General features: G+C 38.0%; 1 protein-coding gene across 1 annotated transcript in view; it reads right to left on the bottom strand.

The window, feature by feature from the left end:
* Positions 1–398: 398 nt before the first annotated feature.
* The window catches only part of LOC131356321 (Fc receptor-like protein 5), a 108,584-nt gene continuing 82,905 nt past the window's right edge, over positions 399–26,077 (bottom strand). The window contains exons 11-18 of the mRNA XM_058395225.1: positions 21,892–21,909; positions 4,367–4,480; positions 3,382–3,474; positions 3,235–3,285; positions 3,042–3,116; positions 1,320–1,388; positions 571–626; positions 399–407 (exon numbers count right to left, since the gene is read on the bottom strand). Of these exons, the coding sequence (XP_058251208.1) occupies positions 399–407; positions 571–626; positions 1,320–1,388; positions 3,042–3,116; positions 3,235–3,285; positions 3,382–3,474; positions 4,367–4,480; positions 21,892–21,909 (485 nt within the window). The remainder of the gene's footprint in view (positions 408–570; positions 627–1,319; positions 1,389–3,041; positions 3,117–3,234; positions 3,286–3,381; positions 3,475–4,366; positions 4,481–21,891; positions 21,910–26,077) is intronic.

Below are 26,077 nucleotides of genomic sequence, written 5' to 3'. Positions count from 1 at the left end.
TATAATATTATATAATATTAGAGATTACATTTATTTTATTATTCTTGATTATTTCTTATATTATTAAACATATTCTTTTTCTGCACCTGTAATGTGTACATTTTCCTATCTATCTATCTATCTATCTATCTATCTATCTATCTATCTATCTATCTATCTATCTATCTATCTATCTATCTATCTATCTATCTATCTATTTGATAACTGTAGCTTCATCAGAACAGACACATGGTTCACTGCAGAGAGAAAGAAAGAGACAGTAAATACATTTATAAATATATTGCTGTCACTGATGTTACAAACTAGTTAAATCAGTGACTGAGGCAACAAATCAATTATTCATGTTATTTGCTGTGTCAGTGTTTTTGCATGTTCATAGTTAACTATGTCATAACCGTCTATGTAGACTGAGAGATGGAGAAAGTTATCTAGACAGCTTCCAAATGAACATGGATGAAATCTTACAGATTCTGTGATGCAGGGTTTTGTGTACTGTAACTGCTAGATGGCTTAATTCATGGTGTTTGGTTTGTACTTTAAGAAAGATGCTGTAAATGTCATGAGTCTTACCTCTCTGTTGTGCTTCAGCTCTGAGTAGACAGTATCATCATCTACACTGGCCTTTCCTAGTGGAAACCAGATATAAATTAATCTCCTAAAAATATTACAACTCATCTAAATTATTGAACAGAAAATGATCTAGATATTACATCATATACAATTAAAATACATTAGACCACAGCAGTGTTGAATCCTGAATTCTGATTGGTCAGAAATTGGTGATTAATTTTCTATTAAAGCAGCTCTGACAGAAGTGCAGATGTACATCACAGATTTATATTAAAGAACTAATTTTAATACATTACCATTTCTATAGGGGGATTTGTTGTTATTTATAAAAAAAAAAAAAAACATGCAATTGTTAAAATCGATTTTCCTGTAATTTTTTCCTGTAAATATTCTGACATGGGAAAATCTTCAAGACAGAGGACTTGGTGGTTGGTTACAGGACAGATAGTGGATTTGGTCGACTGTTTATATTTTATGTGCTGTATTATACAGTGTTAAGAGGAATTAACTTTTGCAGAAATCCCAGAAAAATAATGAAACTGCTGTGGTTAAACACTTTGTGATGTGCTGTAATGGGAAAATAATGACCTTCAGTGTAGTAACTCTGAAGCTGTAACTCTGCTTCATCACACCACAGTGTCAGTGATTATTTTCCTATAACAGCACAACAGAGTGTTTTATTCATTACATTAAACAAGAACAGTGTGCAGGTGATCTATGACATGAAATAAAAGATCATTTTGCTCTACCTTTTACTCTCTTTGCTTTTTTTGCTGGTTTTAGTTCAATCTCAGCATAAGTCACATCAGCATCAGCACCTGCAGTAGCAGAGAATAAAATCATTCAATGATCATTAGCTATTTTTATACATGAGTCAAAACTCATCAATATAAACATCAGTCATTAACAGTCTCCTGCCAAAACTACTGTTACAAAGTTGCCAGCCATTTCCCCAACATCCAGCAGAGGGACCCATCAACCGAATTCTGACACTTCTGGGTTCAACACTTTCGGGTGTACAGACATTTAAACATGGATGCCACTGCTTTAGGGCGAAGTATCATTTGTATGTTTTCACTGCGTTCCGAACCTTGTTTTGTCTAATATCTACCTTTTGATCTTGACCTGTTTCTGTCATTTGGATTTACACTGTTTTTTGGATTTCCACAATATATTTTGGTGGCCTTCCCTGGCTACCAATGCGAAGAACTACGTGGAAGCATGCACCACCTGCGCCCAAGTCTGTGTCCCTCGTCAGCTACCTGCAGGCCTCCTCGAACCTCTCCCCCACATGCCCATGGACACATGTGGTGGTAGACTTTGTCACTGATCTCCCCTCCTCACACTGTTTTACTGCCATCCTTATGGCAGAAGATTGCTTCTCAAAAGGATGCAAACTCATCCCCTTGTTCAAACACGTATTCCGTTACTACAGTATTCCAGAGGATATAGTCTATAGTCAAGGAGCTTAATTAACCTCCAAGATATGGAGAGGAATTGGGACATTACCTACGAACCTACTGTAGCAGAGAACAACAATGGTGGAGTGAGTTTCTCCCCTGGGCCAAATATGCACAGAACTCACTCATCCACTCCTCATCCGGCTCCATGCCTTTTCGATGTATACTAGGCTACCAACCCCCCATGTTCCCGAGGTCATGAGAGCCCTCTGGTACAGCTGTGGGCGACTGGTTTCACCGGAGCCAAGAGGTATGAGACAGCACACATGTATGCATCCAATGAGCGGTCTGCTGTCAGCGCATTTAGGCTAACTGAAGGAGATGCCCACATCCACTGCATCAACCAGGACAAATGGTTTGGCTATCAACCAAGAACCTACGTCTCAAACTCTCATATAGTAAGTTGAGTCCCCGCTAAATTGGTCCCTTTAAGATCCTCCAAAAAATCAACCTGATGACTTGCTGCCTCAAACTCCCACCCAGTTATTGAATCTCACCCTCTTTCCACACCTCTTTCCTCAAGCCAGCCATCACGACAATCCCACGCCTCTAAATCCACACTGCCACCCTAGAAATAGACGGAACCACAGTCTTTCTGTTCTGCTCCATCCTTGAGTCCAGGTGAAGGAGAGGCCACTTACAGTATTTGGTAGACTAGGAAGGTTACGGGCCAGAGGAACAGTCATAGGTCAAAGCCAATGGCATACTGGACCCTCCCTGATCGCTGACTTCCACCAGGCATGCCCCAATAGGTCTGTGCCCAGACCTTGAGGTCAACTGAGAAGAAGAAAACCGGGAGGTGTTCTTAGGAGGGGGGATTCTGTTAAAACATTGCCCACCGTGTCCCCCAAGATCTTTAGCACAAAGTATCGTTTGTATGTTTTCACCACGTACCAAGCTTTGTTTTGTCTATTACCTGCCTTTTGATCTTGACCTGTGCTGAAGACTTCGTGTTATTTGCTTATTTTGTTTTTAGATAAATCCATTAAATTTCTATTTAAAATACTCTACCATTGTTCCTGTTTGTCTTCTTTTTCTTCGTGACCTGTGCGTAAGTGGCTTCACTGATCTCAGCTGCAGCTTCACCTGAACACAATGCAGTGTGTTAGTCTCTACAAGACACTTCTGTAATTTACTGTATAGAGTTAATCTACAGTTAAATCTCCTAATGCAAGAGGAAATGTCTGAAATGAAATAAAGCTACCTGTTCCACTCGTATCTGCCTCATGCACAGTGGCATAAATATTAGCACTTCCTACAGAAAACAGAACAAAGTCTCAGAAAAATACTGAGATTCTGAAGAAATTTTTGAAGATCAAATGTAGAAATAAATATTGAGACAGTGTCTGACCAGCCTGAAGTGGTGTGTGTCCTGACTGAGAGCCTTCAGCTGCTGACCTGTTCTGATTCCGATCTGATGTCTGTTTGGTTTTCGGCTGCTTTTCTATAAAGAGAGACAGATTCTAAATCTGAACAGTGTGTTTTACTTTATACAGCCCTTATTACAGCATAAACAAAGTGTGTACAAAAGTTCAGCTGTACAGTAGAAATAGAAACAATTATTAATACATACAATACAATGATACAATAACTATATGTATAGTTTCATATATAGTACGGGTATTTAAATAGTATTCAAATATACTGCTGTCCTAATAGGTTATGCATTATAATATTATTTTCTTTTTTGTTTTCTTGTGATCATGCGTTAATTGTCTTGTGATCTCAATATAAGTTGCTATCTCCTGATCAAGACTCTCCTTTTATTTTGACACAACAAAGTTGTTTGCTCATTATCACAACTTGTTTCTTATGATGTTGACATAAACCAGCTTTCTCAGCACATACTTGTACCACAAGAAAATCTTAAGCCTTGCAAATGTTTGTGGTGTACATCATGATGTCAAATATACAGAAAAAATAAGTTGTGATCACAAATAAAATAAAAACCAAGAAAGAAACTAATTTAATCATGCATGGCCTTTTAAGATGTCTGTTCTTCTACCATAGAATTGTGCTCTAAATATGACTTATTAAATATGTATTATTTAATACAATTAATATTCCTATATTTAGTATGTGTAAATACCTTGTATTATTTGCCCTCAACATTGTAGTTAAAGTGTTTTTGCACTCTAATCAGGATTTCTCTCACCATAATAATGAGTTTCAGTGTCAAATATTCAAAATAAGATCTTTTCATGAAAACCTTTACTTATGCATTCATCAAGTAACATTCAGTTATTTTCCATTATTATGTGATACATCAAAATTTGCTTTATTCTTTTGCAATTCTGGTTGTATACTACATGGCATAGCTAAAGCAGTTAGCAGACCTTTTTTTCTTTTGTGGGACCACAGCAGGATCATTAAGATGAGAAAAGCGATGAACAAAAATCCCAAACCCACAACCAGTCCTAATGTTCCACCACTGGATCTAGGATCTGAGACTGATGAGAGGGAAAATAGCAGAATGTCAGCAATTAATCATAAAAACTCATATTTTTAAAAGGAAATCAAATAAAAATAAAATTTCAAATGATTGCTTAACTCTTTAAACCTGTGGAGTCTGCAAGTATTTAATTCAAGCCTCCAGAAAACTGCCTACACTCTCGCTCATGAGAAAATATTCAACTGAAGTATGGATTAATCAGTACAGATATATATGAATATTGATTCAATTCCATGCTCATTTACTGGAACTAGTAAAACTAGTATCTACTACTAGCATACATGTATTCATACTCAGAACATTTCTCTTTTCCTTTAACATTAAACACACTACATGAAGACTCACCATGCACTGTGATGTTGACAGGATTACTGTTTTCTCCAGATTCAGACTCACACCAGTAAACTCCAGTGTAGGATGTGGAGAGGAAGCTGATGTTACATGTAGATCCTGTAACTGATCCCCAGTGTGAACAATCTAACACTCTCTCACTGTGTGTGTATCGTCTCACTGTCCATCCAGTAGAGTTACTCTGGTCCTCACAGCTCAGTGAGAGAGAGTCATTAGTAAAGTGTTGAATTCTGCTGGGATTGATGATCAGAGAGACTGGAGGAGATTCACCTTAAACACAAAAATGAGCCATGAAAAATAAATCTAAAGAGGAAACATGCAATATTATGAAGCAGAATACAAGAAATTTGCTGTAAATATAATGTTTTCATTTTCCTGTGTGTGAGAAAGAAAAATTAACCAGTGATAAGGGGTGGAGACATCAAAAATACAGGAGAACACAACGAAATCATGACAATAATCCTCTACCAGCACTAAGGACTCTTTAGCTGCCTTATACATATGAATAAATAATAGCTGCATTAATCTGATCTTACATTCACACTTTTCTATTCTACACTTCAACACAACAGTTAATTTTCCTCACCAGTGATCCATAGTGGCTGTGGATTGCTGTACTGTGAGTGAAAGGCTGGTTCTCCTCTCTCTCCTCTGCACATATAAACTCCTGTGTGTTTAAGAGCAGCAGGACTGAGAGTGTAGTTGCCTCCAGATCCTCTGCTGCTGTCTGAGAGGAGCTCCACATACACGCTATAGCCACCATTATTATTTATTCCAGTTAAGCCGTCTCTGTAGGGAACAACTGTGTACCAGCTGAATGTCCAGTCTGTAGAGGAGTCTGTAACCTCACAGCTTAGAGTCACTGAGTCTCCTTCAGTCAGCCAGCTCTGTGGAGATACCCTCAGTACTGCCTGTGGTCTCTCTGTTACACAGGAAATACAAACAATTTTTTTTTTTAGTTTTACTTAAAACACAGTAAGAAGCTTTTCATGAATGTCATGTGTCTCCAGAAATCCTCACACACTCCATATCTAGTTAAACTCTACTGGACAGTGTAGGCTGTAATTCTTTTAGCACTAAGGAATATCATTGCACTTAAGGGTTAAGTAAAAAGAGGTGAGCATGAGGTGATGTTTTGTGTTATTTCCAGTATTATTTGTCAGCAATCATGGTTTCTTACAGAAATACATTTACCACACAGCCCTGTTTACAAAAGCTCAGCTATGAAGTGAGTAATAGTTACAAGCATGATCTATGGATAAAACACTTATAAAGTGTAGTTAGATGAGTGTGACTATAAGTCTAAATTGCATAGCCATATTTTTCCCACATAAAGCCAGTCTTCATTATTAAAAGAGTTTCAGTATGACACACACACAAATTTGTACAAAGTTCCAACAGTTAACTGAAAAGAAAAATTCTAATTAAGATTACAGCATGGGGCAAGATTTGTTCAAAATGATAAAAACTATATTATAAAACTATAAAAAGAGATTTTTTTTAGAAACAAAAACACAACAGAAACAGTTAAAAATATATGTGCTCAGTTGACCTCTAGTGGTCTTGTGGTGACGTGTCCCAAATTCCTGTGACACTTCTCACATTATAAGTTGTTTTCACTAAGCTACTCACACTGTAACAAATTGCTGTAGTTTCTACAGCAAAATTTTACAGAAACTTATTGTAATCACATTTTACAAGTTGTTACTGTAAGATGCAAAGCATTATGGGTCTAACAAAGAATTACAGTTGTTAACAGTATTTTTCAGTATGTCAACTGTAAATGAATATACAGGTTAATTTGTTGTCACTGTAGTTCATGCATTTTCACACTCTTTTAATAAATATATATTTTAAAAAATGCAGCTTTTATGTTACAGGAGAACTGCACAACATAAACTCCATTGTCCTGAAGAGGTTTACATGTCAGAAAACAGAAAGTTATATGGAATAAAATCACTGTCAAAAATAATCAAACATAATTCACACACATAATTGTGTGTAATTTTAATTTAGTCATGCCTAATTTAAAACTGTGGTATGTAATTCTGTGAGTTTCAGATTCCAAAATCTACAGCTACAATAGTTTACAGATAGGAGATTTTCTGTTTTTGTTAGAGTTACAACAGAAAATGTACGACTATGACAATTTACAGACACAACACTTGTTTTCACAACACCTTTGTTACAAACACCACATGAGAATTACGCCCACGAAGAACAGTGTGTGAAACAACTGTCAAAAATACATCATCAAGGTCACAGACATTACTATCGGAGGGAAGATGAAATTCCACGAAGTGCGCATGCGCCCCGCCACCGTTTTAAACCGTTGGCACCCTGAGAGCTAATCTGTTTTTTTTTCTTCAAATTTGGACTAGTTTAAGGGTTAGTTATCACTAATAACAAAGAAGAGTAATATTACAGAGATAACTATAGTATTTAAGATTAGCTCTCAGGGATCACAGTACTTTTTGTAGAAACTATAATATATATTCATTGTTATTACAAGCAATATAACAGGGTATTGAACTGTATTCCAAAGGCCTTTATACTGTTGGTCAGTAATACAGTGCCCAGTGTAACTGAAGCTCTTCATTTACCTTCTTTAATAATAAATGGGCAAGATTTTATTAGGTACAGCCTGCCAAATAAATTAATAAGGATTTTATTGACCCAAGATAAATTTTTAAATCAAGCTAGCCGAAATAATGTGACTTCAACTATTTACTTAAAACTCTAATTTTAAATTAAGAACCATGTCTCTCTCCTTTCCCATACCCCCCAAAGCCAAGGAAGTACCCTATAAAATTTTTAATAATATCTATCCATCCAATAATTGTACCTTTTTTGATGTTGATATTGAGTGACTGTACATTTATTCTTTGACTGTTTATTCAGTAAAGCCTTTTGGTCTGATACATTCGAGTGGCTTAAAGCTTCAATCAAGCTGTCTTCTTCTTCTTCTTCTTCTTCTTCTTTCAGCTTTTCCCTTCAGGGGTCGCCACAGCGAATCATCTCTCTCCACCTATCCCTATCTTCTGCATCCTCAACACTTGCACCCAGTAGCTTCATATCCTCATTTATTACATCCATATACCTCCTCTTTGGCCTTCCTCTTTTCCTCCTGTCTGGCAGCTCCATGTCCAACATTCTCCTACCAATATACTCACTCTCCCTCCTCTGGACATGTCCAAACCATCTTAACCTGGCCTCTCTAACCTTGTACCCCAAACATCCAACATGAGCTGTCCCTCTGATGTACTTGTTCTTAATCCTGTCCAACCGTGTCACTCCCAAAGAGAACCTCAACATCTTCAGCTCTCCTACCTCCAGCTCTGACTCCTGTCTCTTCCTCAGTGACACTGTCTCTAAACCATACAGCATGGATGGTCTCACCACTGTCCTGTACACCTTCCCCTTGATTCTCACTGAAATTTTTCTATCACACAGAACTCCCGACACCTTTTTACACCCATTCCAACCTGCCTGCACTCGCTTCTTTACCTCTTTCCCACACTCTCCATTACTCTGGACTGTTGACCCCAAGTACTTAAACTCCTGTACCTTCTTCACCTCTTCACCCTGTAATCTTACTGTTCCACTTCCCTCCCTGTCATTCACACACATGTACTCAGTCTTACTATGACTGACTTTCATTCCTCTTCTCTCCAGTGCAAACCTCCACCTCTCCAGGTTTTCCTCCACCTGCTCCCTGCTCTCACTACAGATCACAATGTCATCTGCAAACATCATTGTCCAAGAAGACTCCTGTCTGACCTCCTCTGACAACTGGTCCATCACCATAGCAAACAGGAAGGGGCTCAGAGCTGATCCCTGATGCAGTCCCACCTCCACTTTGAACTCCTCTGTCTGCCCTACAGCACAACTCACCACTGTCCTGCTCCTCTCATACATGTCCTGCACCACTCTGACATACTTCTCTGCTACTCCAGACTTCCTCATACCGTACCACAGTTCTTCTCTTGGCACCCTGTCATACGCTTTCTCCAAGTCTACAACACACAGTGCAAGTCTCTCTGACTATCCCTATACTTCTCCATCAACATTCTCAGAGCAAAAATTGCATCTGTTGTGCTCTTTCTGGGCATGAAGCCATACTGCTGCTCAGAAATTTCCACTACCTTCCTTAACCTAGCTTCCACTACTCTTTCCCATAACTACATTGTATGGTTCATCAAATTTAACCCCCTATAGTTACTGCAACTCTGCACATCACCCTTATTCTTAAAGATCGGCACTAATACACTTCTTCTCCATTCCTCAGGCATCTTCTCACTCTGTAAAACCCTGTTAAACAAACTAGTTAAAAATTCCACTGCTGCCTCTCCTAGACACTTCCAGACCTCCACCTGGATGTCATCAGGACCAACTGCCTTTCCACTTTTTATCCTCTTCAAAGCCTTCCTGACTTCATCCTTTCTAATCTTATCTACTTTCTGTTCCACAGAGTTCACCCCTTCTACTCTTTTTCCCTCTCATTTTCCTCATTCATCAGCTCTTCAAAGTACTCCTTCCATCTCCTCTGTACACTCTCCTCACTTGTGAGCACCTTTCCATCTCTATCCTTAATAACTCTAACTGGCTGCACATCCTTCCCATCTTGATCCCTCTGCCTAGCTAACCTGTACAAGTCCTTCTCTCCTTCTCTAGTGTCTAACCTAGTGTACAACTCATCATACGCCTTCTGCTTGGCCTTAGACACCTCCCTCTTCACTCTGCGCTGTAACTCCTTGTATTCCTGTCTATTCTCTTCAGTCCTGTCCATGTCCCACTTCTTCTTGGCTAACCTCTTCCTCTGAATACTATCCTGAACTTCCTCATTCCACCACTAACAACATTCAACATCACCCCTTCAACCTCTAACTTCAGACTCATCACCCTGTCTGACACTCTCATCACCTCCAGAACATTCCTCACAAACTCCTCCTTCAGGACCACACCTACCCCATTTCTCTTACTATCCACACCATAATAAAACAGCTTGAATCCTGCTCCTATACTATGAGCCTTGCTACCCTTCCACCGGGTCTCCTGTACACACAGTATATCCACCTTCCTTTTCTCCATCATATCAGCCAGCTCTCTACTTTTCCCTGTCATAGTACCAACATTCAGTGTTCCTATTCTCAGTCCTACACTCTTACATTTCCTCTTCTCTCTCTGTCTACTCACTCTCCTTCCTCCTCTACTTCTTCGACCAACAGTAGCCCAAATTTCACCAGCGCCCTGTAGGTCAACGGCGCCGATGGCGGTCGTTGTTAACCCGGGCCTCAACCGATCCGGTATGAAATTTAGAGTACTGATGATTCACATGGTTAAATTTGGCAATGTTTTACGCCGGATGCTCTTCCTGACGCAACCCTCTCTATTTATCCGGGCTTGGGACCGGCACAGAAGTCACTGGACTGTGACCCCATGGCTAGATTCAATCAAGCTGTCTTCTCAATTTTCTAAAAATGATATCATTTTTTTAATGGAAGATGTACATACTCAATCTGTATTGAATATTATTTTAATTTTGGGCAAATTTCATACTCATGAATGTAAGTGCCTTAAAACAAAGCCATTGTTTTCTGTTTTTCAAAAGGAATGTTGGATGTATTGTAAATCTGTAAGATTGTTCAAATGTAAAACTGGAAGAAGACTGTTCAGTTTATTACAGAAATTTTACATTTTTTTCTCTTTTTTAGTTTATTTTCATTTTGATTGGTGCTCTGTTCTTAAGGATCTTCTTATGATCTTGTATTGCCTTATTGTATTTGTGTTTTTTGTAATTAAAAAAAAAAAGATTAGCTCTCAGTGTGCCGGTGGTATAAAACAGTGGCGGGGCGCATGCGCACTTCGTGGAATTGATTCATCTTCCCTCCGATAGTAATGCCTGTGACCTTGATGATGTATTTCTGACAGTTGTTTCACACACTGCTCTTCGTGGGCGTAATTTTCATGTGGTGTTTGTAACAGAGCTGTAGTGAAAACAAGTGTTGTGTCTGTAAATTGTCATAGTCGTACATTTTGGAGTTATACTCTAACAAACACAAAAAATCTTGTATCTGTAAACCATCATAGTCGTATATTTTGGAATCCATTTCTGACAAATCACAGAATTACATACAATAGTTTTAAATTACACATGACTAAATTAAAATTACACAAACATTTTTGAATTTCGTATGATTATTTTTGACAGTGATTTTATTCCCTGAAGTTAAAGTTTTACCTCAGTTTTTTTTTTATTTGGTAATTAAAATGTTTTGCATTGGATCTCACCAGCAACAGATGAAAAATACTTTTAAACATATGTATTTCACAATTATTTTAAACATTGTGGAATAACAAGGAATTACAATAATTAAGCAATATTTTCTTTCACCCCTTCTAACGCATGTGATGAAAAGAGAAAAAAAATTATGACATACTGTACCTCTCACTGTAATCTTGACAGAATCACTGAACTGTGTGTAGTAGTTTCTTCTGAATCCCTTACACTTGTACTCTGTTTCTCCTGCATTATCGACTGTCACTTTAAGTGTGTTCTCTTGTTTACTGTTCAGATTCTGTAACAGCTGATTATTTTTGTACCACTGAAACCCCCATCCAGTCCCCTGCTGCAGCTCACAGCTCAGAGTGACGGTGTCTCCAGTGTAGACGGAGCTCTGAGGATTCACTCTCACAGTCGGTTTGGGTTTTGCTGTTGGTATGAAATGATGAAGGAGTCAGAGCTGCTTTTCACTTACAGTAGATTCACTGTGTCTAACAGATGCTTTGTGTCTAAAAAAAAACATTTAACATTTGATATAAGATGTTACAGTTGTATGTTTTCTTACACGGCTGGTATTCAGTATATTTTCTATGAAACAAAATTCATGATTGCATTGAAGTGTAGAAACACTGTATTTACTGATTTTAGATTGTTATTTCATGGATCCTGTACAAATCCTGCACCAACATCTGAACAGATCTGTGTCTTTATGAAAATGAGCAAAGACATGACTTTATAGAGTAAGGTCATTGCAGACAGGTGTTATATAATATTATAAACTACATGCTAATATATTATAAAGTATTCAAATGACCATAGATGTTAATAAGTAGAAATACGTATTCAACAGAACAGACATGAATCAGGGATTATTTCCCCAGCAGTGTTAGTGTGCAAACTTAATATAAAACCCAGATGCTACTGAAAAAGACATGATGATGAATCTTGGTGTCTACTAGAAACAGGGACTCAGTTACTGACAGCTTAATATCTAAACCCTAAAAATAATGTAAACATATTTAATAAGAAATAAAAACACCCACACACTCACCTGATACAGTCAGTGTAACAGCATCACTGGAGTGTGAGGAGCGTGAACCTCCTCTCTCTGCTCCTCTACAGGTGTATTTACCTGTGTGGGTCACTTCAACACCACTGATTCTGTACACCTGTCCACTACTGACAGGACTGTGTGAAGCATCTTTATACCAGCTGTACTGCCAGCTAGAGACACTTTCATCCTGTATTTCACATCTCAGAGTGACGGTCTCTCCACTCAACACCTGATTATCAGGATCTATGGATGCCACTGGTTTAGGTCTTGCTGTAGAAAAATAATAGAGCACATAAATTGCCATGATGAATTAATTCCCATGGTCTATAATGATAATAAAATAGTGTAATAAAGTAATAGTGCAATAGTTAATGCAACAGTTTGCTTTTATTAACACTATCAGCTAATTTACAAACGCATGGATTGGACAAAATAATGTGAACACCCATTGTTATAGGGATTAATATGATTTGTGTATGCTGCTATGAAAAAATAAATGTTGTGATTATCATTCATTTATTTTTAATTACTAGACATTGTCTAGTTTTTATATCAGTATAAAAACAGCTGTGCTCAGCAGTGGTTAATTTAAGACATTGTTGAAATGGTTAACTTTTCAGACTTCTAAAGTGAAAAGATGGTGGGAGCACATTTATCAGGAGCATCTGTAACCTTTACAGCCGAACTCTTTCAAGAGCAACAGTGTCCATGATTATGACTGTAATACAAAGCATGGCAGGACTTTATCAGAGAAGAAGAATAGTGGCTGGAATTTAAAAGTTACTGATAGTGACCGTTGAACACATTGTGTCCAAACAACACAGAACTACAGCAACAAAAGTGAGAGTAGAACTTAATATCCACCTTAAAGACCCTGTTTCCACAAAAACATTCTGCAGAGAAATTCACAAAGCCTTAATCACAGACACCAAGGCAAAAATGCAAAAAAAAGATGATGTCATGATCATAAAACCTGGACAGCTGAAGACAGGAAATGAGTGATATGATCTGATGAATCATCATTTATATTACTCCTAACAGCAGGTCGAGTTTATGTACGAAGAACCACCAAGGAAGCGAACAACTTGGACTGTCTGGTTCCAACTGTCAAACATAGGAGGTGGATCTGTGAAGATTTGGGCAGCCATAATCTTGTTATTCTGCTGGTGCCATCATTAGTCTACATGGTCATGTTACTGCCACCAAGTATTTGGAAATTCTAAGTGATCATCATGCTATGGTCCAAATGTTGTTTCCAACAATTATGCCATTTTTTAAGATGTTTATGTTCCCATACATTCAGCCAAAACAGTTAAGTCTGGGTTTGAGGAGTGCCATTATGAACTTTAACAAATGCCCTGGCCAGCTCAATCACATGACTTGAATATTATCAGAACAGTGTGATAAATTTTGGAGAGAAGCAGGTTCTCTGCTCCAACCTCTCTGCCATGGTTAAAGATCTGGCAGTAGCAGTGTTTGTACAGGAGACGTTGGCCACTCATGGGCTGTCTGGAAGTGCTGGTAATGCAAACAAAGCCACACACACACACACACATCCAGACACACACACACACACATTGGGTTTTCATATTTTATGGGCACATTCCATAGATTCATAGATGCTTGTTTCATCATTGGGACAAAAAAAAAAGTTTCCGAAAGGACAAATTTACAGGTATTACTATACTTGTGTGGACATAACATATAGGGAATACCAGGACCACACACACACCATATGTTAAAACATGGCTGAAGCAAAATAAACACACAGGTGTAAGGACAGTTGCAAGGCAAAGACATGGTGAAACAAAGAGTCTTAAATACACAGACAAATCAAGGCTGAAGTATAATCTAGACACATTAGAGTAACAACCAATGACAGGACAGGAGCAGAGACAAGATATAAATCAGAACAAAAGCCCACATGGCATCCCACCAGGCTCTCTGTTTTCTCACTTGTCTAATAAATAAATTAAAAAAATGCAGCTTGTCATGTTACAGCAAAACTGCAAAACTACTTTGTCATGAAAATTCTTAAATACACTGTTTTTAAACTTTTTTAGCCAAATAAATTTCAACATTTCAAAATTTTAACATTTTCCAGTATTTCAAGATTTTGAACAGTCTGGAATGATAAGTAATTGCAATAATAAAGCAATATTTTTTCTAACCCCTTTAACAAACCTCATCATGACATACCTCTCACTGTAATCTTGACAGGATCACTGGGCTCTGTGTAGTAGTAGCTGTTGTAATAGTAGCTGTAATGTGTGAAGTAGTTTCTCCTGCGTGCGCGACACCAGTACTCTGTTTCTCCTGCATTATCCACTGTCACTTTAAGTGTGTTCTCTTGTTCTCTGTTCAGATTCTGTAACTGATTATTTCTATACCAGTGAAACCCCCATCCAGTCCCCTGCAGCTCACAGCTCAGAGTGACGGTGTCTCCAGTGTAGATGGAGCTCTGAGGATTCACTCTCACAGTCGCTTTGGGTTTTGCTGTTGGTATGAAATGATGAAGGAGTCAGAGCTGCTTTTCACTTTACAACATAAGCAGTGTCTAATATTTTAATACAATATTAAATACATTTAATACAAGATGTTACAGCTGTATCTTACTCGGCTGATATTCAGTGTATTTATATAACAGAATTCCTGACCTGATTGAAGTGTAGAAACACTAATTGCTGATTTTAGATGGTATTTTATGGATCCTGCACAAATCCTGAACCACCATCTGAACATATCTGCATTATTTTTTAATGAGCAAAAACATGACTTCATACAGTAAAGCCATGACAGAGGATTTTTTTCATTTTCCTTAAAGCCACAGAAGAGACTCACACTTGAGAGTTTTTTTTTTTTAAATAAAATGTAAGTAATTCTATAATTATGCTAATCAGTGACTATATGTGTAGCTGAATAGAAGAATAGTTGCAGTCAAAATGTCTCGTGCATTACATCATCATTAAAACAAGGAGGAGTGCTGACACATTTTATAAAAGATGACAGCAGACAAAGTTATAAAATATTTGCATGAGATAATACAAAGACATTAATAACTAGAAATATATCCAACAGGACAGAAGTGAATCAGGGATTATTTCCCCAGTGCTAGTGTGAACAGACATCAGTCAAGTGAAGAGAATATAATGAGGCTCGTATTTAAATGCTGTGAGGGATTTCTACCTCAGATAATTAGACAGACATTGATGTGGATGATGCTGATCATCAAAATCTCTCAGAATCACAGAATACTCTAATAAAACCTTATAATTCCATTGCCTTAAGTAATCTTCAGATAATGGCAGAGCCAACACAAGGTGAGATTTACTGTCTTCATTCTTAATGTTCACTGTGTTCTAATAATCAGACTGATTCACCACAATTTTAATATAAAACATAATATAAAACCCAGATGCTACTGAAAAGGACATAATGATTATTCTTGAAATTGTTGTCTATTCGACAGGGAAGTGAAAGTCAACATTAAAGAAACTGGGACTCAGTTACTGACAGCTCAAAATCAGATCAATAGCATAACTGATCTCTGAGCTCTGAGAGTCTCTCCAGAGTCTTCAACAGACCAGATTCTGAACTCCTGACTTGTGCTGTCTGTGTAGTCTCTCTCCCTTTCATCTATATAGGGTTCATTATTATTTATCTTCCAGCTGTAAGTCCCCTGAGTGTCTCCTCCTCCCTGTATGTAAGTCTACACTACTATCATGTATATTGTGAGTATGAGTACATGTTTTTGTTACTTGTTGATACTGATATGTCTAACCTGCTTAATATTAAGAAATCAGGGGCATCATGGAGCATTTTATTTAGCACTAGTTATGTCAGTTGCTCTCTTGTGCTGCTGTCATTAAACTTGTGCTGTTTTGTATTTAATATGTTAAGACATTTAAGCAGCATGAAACTATTTATTCAAATTTGATGCTGCAGTCGTCCTTTGATTAGAGCTATAAAAACTGCATTAATTAACAAGGATCAAATTAATAAATTGTGCACAAACTTCTCATCATGAAAACTAATTAAAAATGCAGACAATATAAAGGAAAAACTATATATAAATCACCTTGAGCCTGGGACACTGGTATAAGTGAAATCAGCACTAAGAAGGAAACAGAAACAGAACATTATGTAAATATGGAAAATATTCATTCTCTTAACTGCACATTTTAGACACACAGAACCCACAAGATTAAATCTAAACTGCCATCTGTAAGAAAATACATTTTAACCTTTCTAAATGAAAAATAAATTAAAAATACAATAATCTAGACAAAGGTCAGTATTCTGCTCATGAATGCGTTTGTTTCACTTTATTGCAAAAAGTAACCAAGTATGCAGCAGATATTATTATAATTGAAGTCTGAAAATCTTATAGCTGGGACATAAAACTCCAGAGAGAGAGAGAGAGAGAGAGAGAGAGAGAGAGAGAGATTACTACAGGACATTTTAATCCTGACCTTAAATACATTGTAGTAGTTTGAAACAGAACTGTTTAAATTCCTCTCATCACCTATCACTCTGCTCCCATACACTGAGAACAATCTGTACACATCTGTTTTATTTTGATGAAGTTAAAGCAGTGATGGTCTGCTTCATAGAATTTAAAAGAGGCAGGGATTTATTTCTTTACTTTTTTATTGTTCATTGCCCAGACAAAGTGTTTAATTTTATTAAAGGTCTGTAGACTCGTTTAAGAGTAAGAAATTCTGGCCCATTGTCTCATTTAGAAGTGGCTCACCCTCCCTCCACCACCAATTTCTATCCTCTGTTGGTACAGTCCTGTCCACCTGAATTAACTCTCAAATTTTATATAAGATAATCAATTCTAATGTCCCATTTAAACCAGGGGTTCTCAACTGGGGAGCCATGGCCCACTAGAGGGCCTCAGTGATCTTCCAGATGGGCCATGAAAAAAATACTAATTAATTTAAATATATTCCTACATGTAATTCATTTTATTATTAATACGATAATTAAAAAATAACACACTAAAACTATTTTTTAAAAATAAAAAATGAATAATTAATTTAATTTTCTGACTAAAAACCGAAAATGTAGTTAACATGCACTGAGCGCTCAATCAGGCATTTCACCACAGCAAACATAATGAACAAATTTGTAGTTCAACTGTCAGGCGATAAACAGACTCCTACTCAGATAAAAACAGTGACATCAATACGACAACAGTTACCTTAACTATGGGTTTGTGCTGTTTTCAAAAAACAAGGATTTACCTCAGCCACAATGTGTTTTCAGCTCTAAAGTGTTATCATATGAGTGTATGAGACCATCTAAATTGCAAAAAAGCAAAACAACTGTCTAGCGCACAGACTGAAATAAAAACACCTGTGGATAAAAAGCTCCTCAAATGATCCTATATTTTAGCCAATAAAATTGTCAAACAGCACAACAGCACACTCTGTCGAGAAAAACTTTAATTTTGCCATGTTACTGCAATTGTGAAAGAATTTAGATAGCAGAAGTCTAAGAAAGCAGCTGAAATACTGCTTTTAAAAGACACAGTCAAGCTCCACATCTCCTGCATGTCCAAAGACATCAAAGAACAGTGTGCAGCACGGCTTCACAGCAATGACTTCACTATACAGATAGATGAGTCGTGTGAAAAATGTCACAGCTGCTTACATATGCTGGCTATGAATGGAAAAAGGAAGTACATGAGGACTTTTTGTTTTGTAAGGAGCTACGCAGTACTACAACGGCAAAGGATATTTTCAGAGTGATGGATTGTTTGATGACATCGAATGAAATAAACTGGGCTAACTGCATCGGCGTCTGCACAGACGGAGTTGCAGTGATGATGGACAAGCACTCCGGAGTGGTCCAGCAGATAAAAGCCGTTACACATTACTTTTTTCACAGAGATGCTCTTGCTACAAAATATATGGAACCTACTCTTCATCATGTTCTACAGCAGGCTACAATGATTGTTAAATTTGTGAAAGCCAGAGCAACAAACTTCAGAGCCTTCTGCGAAGAGGTGGGTGCTGAAAACCACTGGCTGCTCATGCGAGCTGACATGCCATGGAGAAAGAACCAGGTGTGGGATTTAATGAAGTACTGCTTTATTAACATAAACACAAGTCATGGGGCAGACTAACCTAACACTAGACATGACGTTACTGAAATCAAAACGAAACAGAAATCTAAAACCTAAACATAATCCTGAGCAAAAACAAGAACATGCCATAACCAGATACAGGACAAAACCTCAGCGCAGATGAACAATGACTAAAACACAAGGCTCCCTATTTATAGGGCTAGACATTAAGGTAATTGGGGAACAGGTGATACAACAGGAAGGAGAACAATAGGAAAGGCATGACACAAAATACACACGAAGAAGCAGGCTTCTGAGATTCATCTGCCAGCGCCCTCTCCGGGCCTGTCAGGGAACTGTCCACCTGTTCCTGACAAACTAATAATAAACTAAACAAAAAATCTAAAAGAAAAGAACACAAAATAGTAGGAATTAAAAACTAAATTTTATTTTCCTTGCTTACTTTCTTTACTTTACTTTACTTACTTCTTTCTGCTATTTTTGCTCGTAATTTTCTCTTTATCCAAGCGTCTGTTTTCTGTGCTCTTCTCTGCAAGTTGCTAGTTTGCGATTCCAAATATCCAGAAATCAAGTAGAGTTTTATTCAGATTAGAGGCAGGATAAATGGTCCATTGGTCCACTGCTTCTGACAGCCTTTTTTTTCTCTTTTTGTCTTTTTTTAATCAATTAATTAATTTATTAATTAATTTATTTTTCTGGAGACTAAGCAAAGTTTATCAAATCAAACTTTTTAGAAAATGTCATACACATTATAGATATCAGTTTCCACTTGGTCAAACACTCAATGTGTTTTTTGTGTAACATTAAACAAAATGTCAAGAAACGGAAACTTTAAATAATTTTCATCACAACATGATAGAGTTCTGCTGAGCGCCAAAAGCTTTAAACTGGAACAGAAACATCAAATCTTGATGAAGCTCCAAGAACAGAAGCAACGTTCCACTGGAATAAAGCCCTTAAATTGAAATTGGAAGCAAAACTAAAGACTCGCCCTTGAAGCCTCTATTATAAAGTGTACCATCAAAGTAGTAGCTTCCTGTGTAATATTCAGTATCGAGCTCAATCAGCGGTCTCAGCCAGGTGTTACCTGCTCCAGGAAAACTGGACCGAGACACCAGGGGGCTTCATTTCTCCAGCAGAAATCTTCTCTCCGTACATATGGAGTCCTGCACAGGCGTAAATAGTTTCCTAATAAAGTGGCCAGTGAGGAAATTTTCTGACACCTTCTCAATTTGAATAGTTCTTTTGACTTCAACTAACTGCTTTTGACTTTAAACGAGTTCGATGTTGTGAGTGGATTTAAATTTACCCACATTATCAACAGGTAAAAGTTAGTTATTGCTTTCAAACCTTCATCTTCAAGATTCAAGATTCAAAAAACTTTATTAATCCCTCCTCCTCTTCTTCACAGCTGAAACTGCATCACTAAATGAAAATAGAAAATAAATACTAAATAGAAAATAAACCACATCTGCGACCTGCTGCCTCTAACACATGTACAGGACTAATGAGAAGAGTTTGATAACACAACTAGATGACCAAGCACTCTGCTGAAATTCCCATAACAAAATGTTAGTGATAATTATTTAGTGATTAGATTTAGCATTAGTTTGGTATTAGTGTGTATTAGAGTGATTTTGCTGTACTAATGACTGACTGACAGAGCAGTGGTGTGGGCTAAAGCCTTATCACATCCTGTTTGCTCATGGAGAGAATGAGAGAGAGAGAGAGAGAGAGAGAGAGAGGACAGATACATGTACACTAATCAGCCATAACATGTTCCCCTTTTTCCGCCAAAACAGCTGTGACGGACAACACAACAGTTTAGACATTAATGGCTGTGTGTTGAGTTATTTTGAGGGGACAGTAAATTTACACTGTTATACAGGCTGTACACTCACTACTTTACATTGGAGCAGAGGGTCATTTCTTCAGTGTTGTCACATGAAAAGATATAATAAAATATTTACAAAAATGTGAGGGGTGTACTCACTTTTGTGAGACACTGTTTATGTGTGTATATATGTATGTGTGTGTGTGTGTGTGTGTGTGTGTGTGTGTGTGTGTGTAATATAAGTATATATATACACTATATTGCCAAAAGTATTCGCTCACCTGCCTTGACTCGCATATGAACTTGAGTGACATCGCATTCCTAATCCATAGGGTTCAATATGACGTCGGTCCACCCTTTGCAGCTATAACAGCTTCAACTCTTCTGGGAAGGCTGTCCACAAGGTTTAGGAGTGTGTTTATGGGAATTTTTGACCATTCTTCCAGAAGCACATTTGTGAGGTCACACACTGATGTTGGACGAGAAGGCCTGGCTCTCAGTCTCCACTCTAATTCATCCCAAAGGTGTTCTATCGGGTTGAGGTCAGGACTCTGTGCAGGCCAGTCAAGTTCATCCACACCAGACTCTGTCATCCATGTCTTTATGGACCTTGCTTTGTGCACTGGTGCACAGTCATGTTGGAAGAGGAAGGGGCCAGCTCCAAACTGTTCCCACAAAGTTGGGAGCATGGAATTGTCCAAAATGTCTTGGTATGCTGAAGCATTCAGAGTTTCTTTCACTGGAACTAAGGGGCCAAGCCCAGCTCCTGAAAAACAAACCCAGACTCGTCCATCAGATTGCCAGATGGAGAAGCGCGATTCGTCACTCCAGAGAACGCGTCTCCACTGCTCTAGAGTCCAGTGGCGGCGTGCTTTACACCACTGCATCCGACGCTTTGCATTGCACTTGGTGATGTATGGCTTGGATGCAGCTGCTCGGCCATGGAAACCCATTCCATGAAGCTCTCTGCGCACTGTTCTTGAGCTAATCTGAAGGCCACATGAAGTTTGGAGGTCTGTAGCGATTGACTCTGCAGAAAGTTGGCAACCTCTTCGCACTATGCGCCTCAGCATCCGCTGACCCCGCTCCGTCAGTTTACGTGGCCTACCACTTCGTGGCTGAGTTGCTGTCGTTCCCAAACACTTCCACGTTCTTATAATACAGCTGACAGTTGACTGTGGAATATTTAGGAGCGAGGAAATTTCACGACTGGATTTGTTGCACAGGTGGCATCCTATCACAGTTCCACGCTGGAATTCACTGAGCTCCTGAGAGCGCCCCATTCTTTCACAAATGTTTGTAAAAACAGTCTGCATGCCTAGGTGCTTGATTTTATACATCTACTTTTGGCAATATAGTGTATATGTATATATATATATATATAGTGACGGCGCCGCGCCCGCCGCCGCACGCACACGGAGAAGAACCGCTCCTCGCCCCTCCCTCCTTTCCCGGAAAAACACGCCCAGCGGTGCTTCAGCACCCTGGATAGCGGTACCAGCGCAGAGCAGAAGCAGATCAGCACCACGGCCAGCGCCACTAAATTAGAGCGCAGGGCGGAGTGGGAGAAAGCGCGCCAAAATTCTGGGCCAATCAGAAGCGCCCTTAAAGCCTTCACCCTTCAGCAGAGCAACACAGCAGAGAGGTTGGCTCTGCCGGCCACGCAAGGTCAGGGGAGCCTTCCTACTGGACTAACAGGGACCCTATGTGTTGTTTCTAGGTAGCTCGTCCTGAGAGAAGCCCCGTGTGGAATTGCTGATGCCCAGCCTCCCTCCTGGATCTGCACCAGCCACCTCCTGATGGCCTCAGGCCTGCCCAAGACCCTGCTGCTGCTGCCTGCTTCTTCACTCCGTTTCAGAAAAGGAATTGCTTTAACTGACTCTCCTTTTTTTGTGCTCCTTTTTCCCCTTCTATTCAAGCCCAGCAATCCTCTGTTTCTTCTGTCCTTGCCTTTTTTATTGTTGGTGATTAAAACCTGGCATTGACGTGCTACCTGGCTCTGTGTGTTGTTCTCTGTCCCCGCTCAGCGCGCTACAATATATATATATATATATATATATATATATATATATATATATATATATATATAATAACAATAAAGAACAGTGTGTAATCATGATAAAAAATGACTTGTTTATTTATATAAGAAAGGAGTTAAACAAAAGAAGAAAATAAACAAATGAATAAAAATCAGTGAAGACATTTTTTGTGATACAAAGAGGTGTACCTGTGGGGGTGTCCAAGTAGATTTTTTTTAGTACTAGTTTTGGGTCACAGGGTCACATGACCTAGAAGCTATTGAAGAAAGTTTTTTTTTTTTTTTTTTTAATAAAAATAAAAATAAAAGAAGACATTTTTGGAATAACAAAGAGGTGTACCATTTGGAGGTGTCCAAGTAGATCATTTTAGTACTAGTTTGGGTCACAGGGTCACATGACCTAGAATCTATTGAAGAAATAGTGTATTTTAAAAATAAAAATTAAAATAAAAGAAGAGTTTCTTTGGGATACAAAGAGGTGTACCTTGTGGGGGTGTCCAAGTAAATTATTTTAGTATTAGTTTGGGGTCACAGGGTCACATGACCTAGAAGCTATTGAAGAAATTGTGTTTTTTTAAATAAAAATTAAAATTAAAATAAAAAAGATTTTTGGGGATACAAAGAGGTGTACCTTGTGGAGGTGTTCAAGTAGATCATTTTGGTACTAGATTTGGGTCACAGGGTCACATGACCTAGAAGCTATTGAAGAAATAGTTTTTTTTATTAAAAAATAAATTAATAATAGCAAATTAATTCACATGATACATAATTAATACTATCAATTAATTCAATTTTTATTTATAAATAAACAAATGCTGTTTGCAGTGCCACATGCCATATGTATATTTAAGAAGAAATTAGAATAATTGGGGAACGTAATCAGTTAAGTAACAAGTACCACATTTCAGTCGTACAGAAATTTGTCGACGGTCCCTAAACTACCGCTTCCAAATGTCTGTCTAATGTCCGAATATCAAACTAACTTCACCGCAGTCTGAAACTGCTCTGTGTCTGTCAGTGATTGACAACTTTCATGGTGGTGGCGAAGACACCAACGTGTATGTGCAACAGTCAGATGAAACTGCGCCTAATTTTCCAAAGAAAAAATACGTCATTAGATTCTGATTAAGTTGTGATCACGAGAAAACAACTTTTGTTAACTCAAGATCACGAGAAAATTAAGTCGTGATTACGAAAAAACAAAAGCAAAAATAATAATATGAAATATGAAAAGGCCTGCCTCTAACAGTCACAAACTCCACTATATATGAACAGTAACTAGAAACAAGCACAGAGTTCTTCTTGCACCATTCCGTGTTGATGTAAACACACACACCACCACCTCAAGTCTTACCGTACTGCAGTGTGAGGTAACTTTCAGTTTTCACACACACACACTCTTGCTGAACTGTACATCAATACACTCACTTTACGATTTTCCCACATTTCTTTTTAGACTGCTGCTACAACAATAAAACACAATGATCTGTTTTTCTGTTAACTGTGTATTGTGTTTACATCCACAGCATTTTACTATTGCACTTTATTCATTACAAAACTGTGTAGTGGTCAGTGCTGCACTGTCCCTGGTCAGTTATTGTACTGTACTGTACTGTCTTGCACTGTTTACACACATGTACTTTATGTAGGATTCTTCAATACATCCAACCAATGATTTGCTCCTTCACATCCTGCACGATAATGCAGTCTTTAAAAAGCAGGAACAATCTGCTGAAGCGGTCATGTGTTTTACACAGTCGAGACTTAAGAGAATAAAATAATATGAATCAGTACATGGAAGTGAAGGAGAATGATTGGATCATGGATGAAACATCACTACATGTGAGAGTTTCCTTAAATCCCTGTAATATTTTATTAGACCTGATATCTATCATGTGATTTGTTGTAGAATAGTTTTAAATGTAAGCTGATATAGGGAATAAAACATGAGGAGCTTTAGTTGAGCCCACAAATAGTTTTCTCTCTGAATATCACATTTTCCTTCATAACACACACTAATGATGACTAACAGCCAGCTGTTTTTTTTTCTTTTCCATGAGAAATGAATTATAAAATCTCGTACACAAATGATACTGTAACTACTACATACTGTTTCATTGTGGACTCAATTACAGAGTGAAACCCCAGAACTGCAGAACTTTTATTTTGAAAGTTGTCCGGAAGTACTAGTTACAGGCTTGTTCCTGCTTGTACTGCTTGTGGTTTCTCTGTTTGGAAGGTGTATATTATTCTCTTTTTTATTATATATTAAGATATTGTGGTTTACTTTTGGACTATTTGTACATCACAGACACTGTAAATAAACATCCTTACTCTGATATTTTATTACAGCTGAGTCATCATTCTTGTACAGAGAGTCTTCACCAACATAACATATCTGTCACTCCTCTACAAAGGTGTAGCAAAGGGCTGTGTCAAAGTCTGGTCTTAAGTATACTGCTGGACAGGTTCAGGAAATCCAGGTTCATCATCCTGGAGAAGTCTGTAATTTGTTCTCCTGCTATCACTGTGTGCACCACTGCTGCCCTCTGCTGGCTGCTGTCGGTGTAGCATGGTCTCAGAGTAACAAACAGGATTTAATGTTAATTAATACAGTAAAATATACAAGAAACTATTTTCATGTTACAGTTTTTCATTAGAAGAAGTGTGTGATGTTCTTCACTGCAGACACCTAGCAACAATTCACCCCAATTCTGTAGACTGTGTTAGTGCTCATATACAACACTGATTTAGGTCTAAGCTTGATTTACAAACCTCTAACCCTGACTGTCTTACTCCCTCTGCCAGGACTGGGAAGAAATGCACTTATGATGATGTTGTCTAGCAGAGTTTTACACTGAAACCAGCTGGGGAAGAATAGTCTGTTTCGGGGGAGGAAGGAAGGGAAAAAAATGGGGAAGGAGGAAAAAAAGAGAAAACAAAGAGAAGAAATGAGAGAAAAGAGAAGAAAAGAAAGAAAGGAAGAAAGCAAAGGAGATGTGCTGGGGGGGGTTATTGGTTTGGAAATGAACTCATTTCATTAATCTTGCCTGATTTTGCTATTATTCTGTTTCATTTAGATGTTCAGTCATAACAAGATAAACTACTGGATTAGGGGTTTCTATTACTTTTCCTTGTAAGATGCTGGACTTTACAACCTATAGTTAAATGCAGTGTATCTGAAACAGACACACTTTAAGCAGAAACACATTTCAGAATGCACAAAACATGGAACTTTGAAGCAGACAGACCACAACAGCAGAAGATCACTCCTGTCAAACAGGAAAAGGAATTCAAGCCCAGAGTGGACACAGGTTTATGCAAACTGACCATTTGCATCTTGATTTTTTTCTGCATGATGCAGGTTGTAGGCGTAGAATTTGGCATCAACAAAGTAAATGCATGCAACGTGCAAATATTTTCAGCTTCACAGTTCTGCCCTCCCTGAATGTGGGTGTCCAGTTTGGCAGATAGCTAAACAGATTCCCAATGAGAGACAAACGTAGCTGGTTCAGGCTGTTTATTTGACTTCCACAGAAAACACTGTAAAACTTAAACACACAGAAGAAAAGGATATATGAATCAAACGTATCAAAATTGACAAGTTAACAGCACATTTAAATACCTACAAGAGTATGACATGTTTCTAATCACGGTCAAATGGTATTGAAAACATGCCATGATATGCTGAAACCTAGCATTGTTAGCTCAATGCTAATACACAATGGAATGTCCCATTAACGGTAATTAACATCTCGATCGTGACCAAACTACATTAAAATAATATAACATCTATCGCTATTCAAACTACTAAACAAGTCCTTAAACTGTGTACAACCCAATAATCGTACTTACAGGCATATAATTTCTCTGCTCTGTTACAAAAAATCAAGATGACTTGGCATTCACTGAGGTAATAAAGTGCTACTCCCTTAGCATGG

This window comes from Hemibagrus wyckioides, linkage group LG07, assembly GCF_019097595.1.
Source record: "Hemibagrus wyckioides isolate EC202008001 linkage group LG07, SWU_Hwy_1.0, whole genome shotgun sequence".
NCBI lineage: Eukaryota > Metazoa > Chordata > Actinopteri > Siluriformes > Bagridae > Hemibagrus > Hemibagrus wyckioides.
The sequence above is the reverse complement of the archived record's forward strand: the minus strand, read 5'-3'. Positions and strand labels throughout refer to the sequence as shown.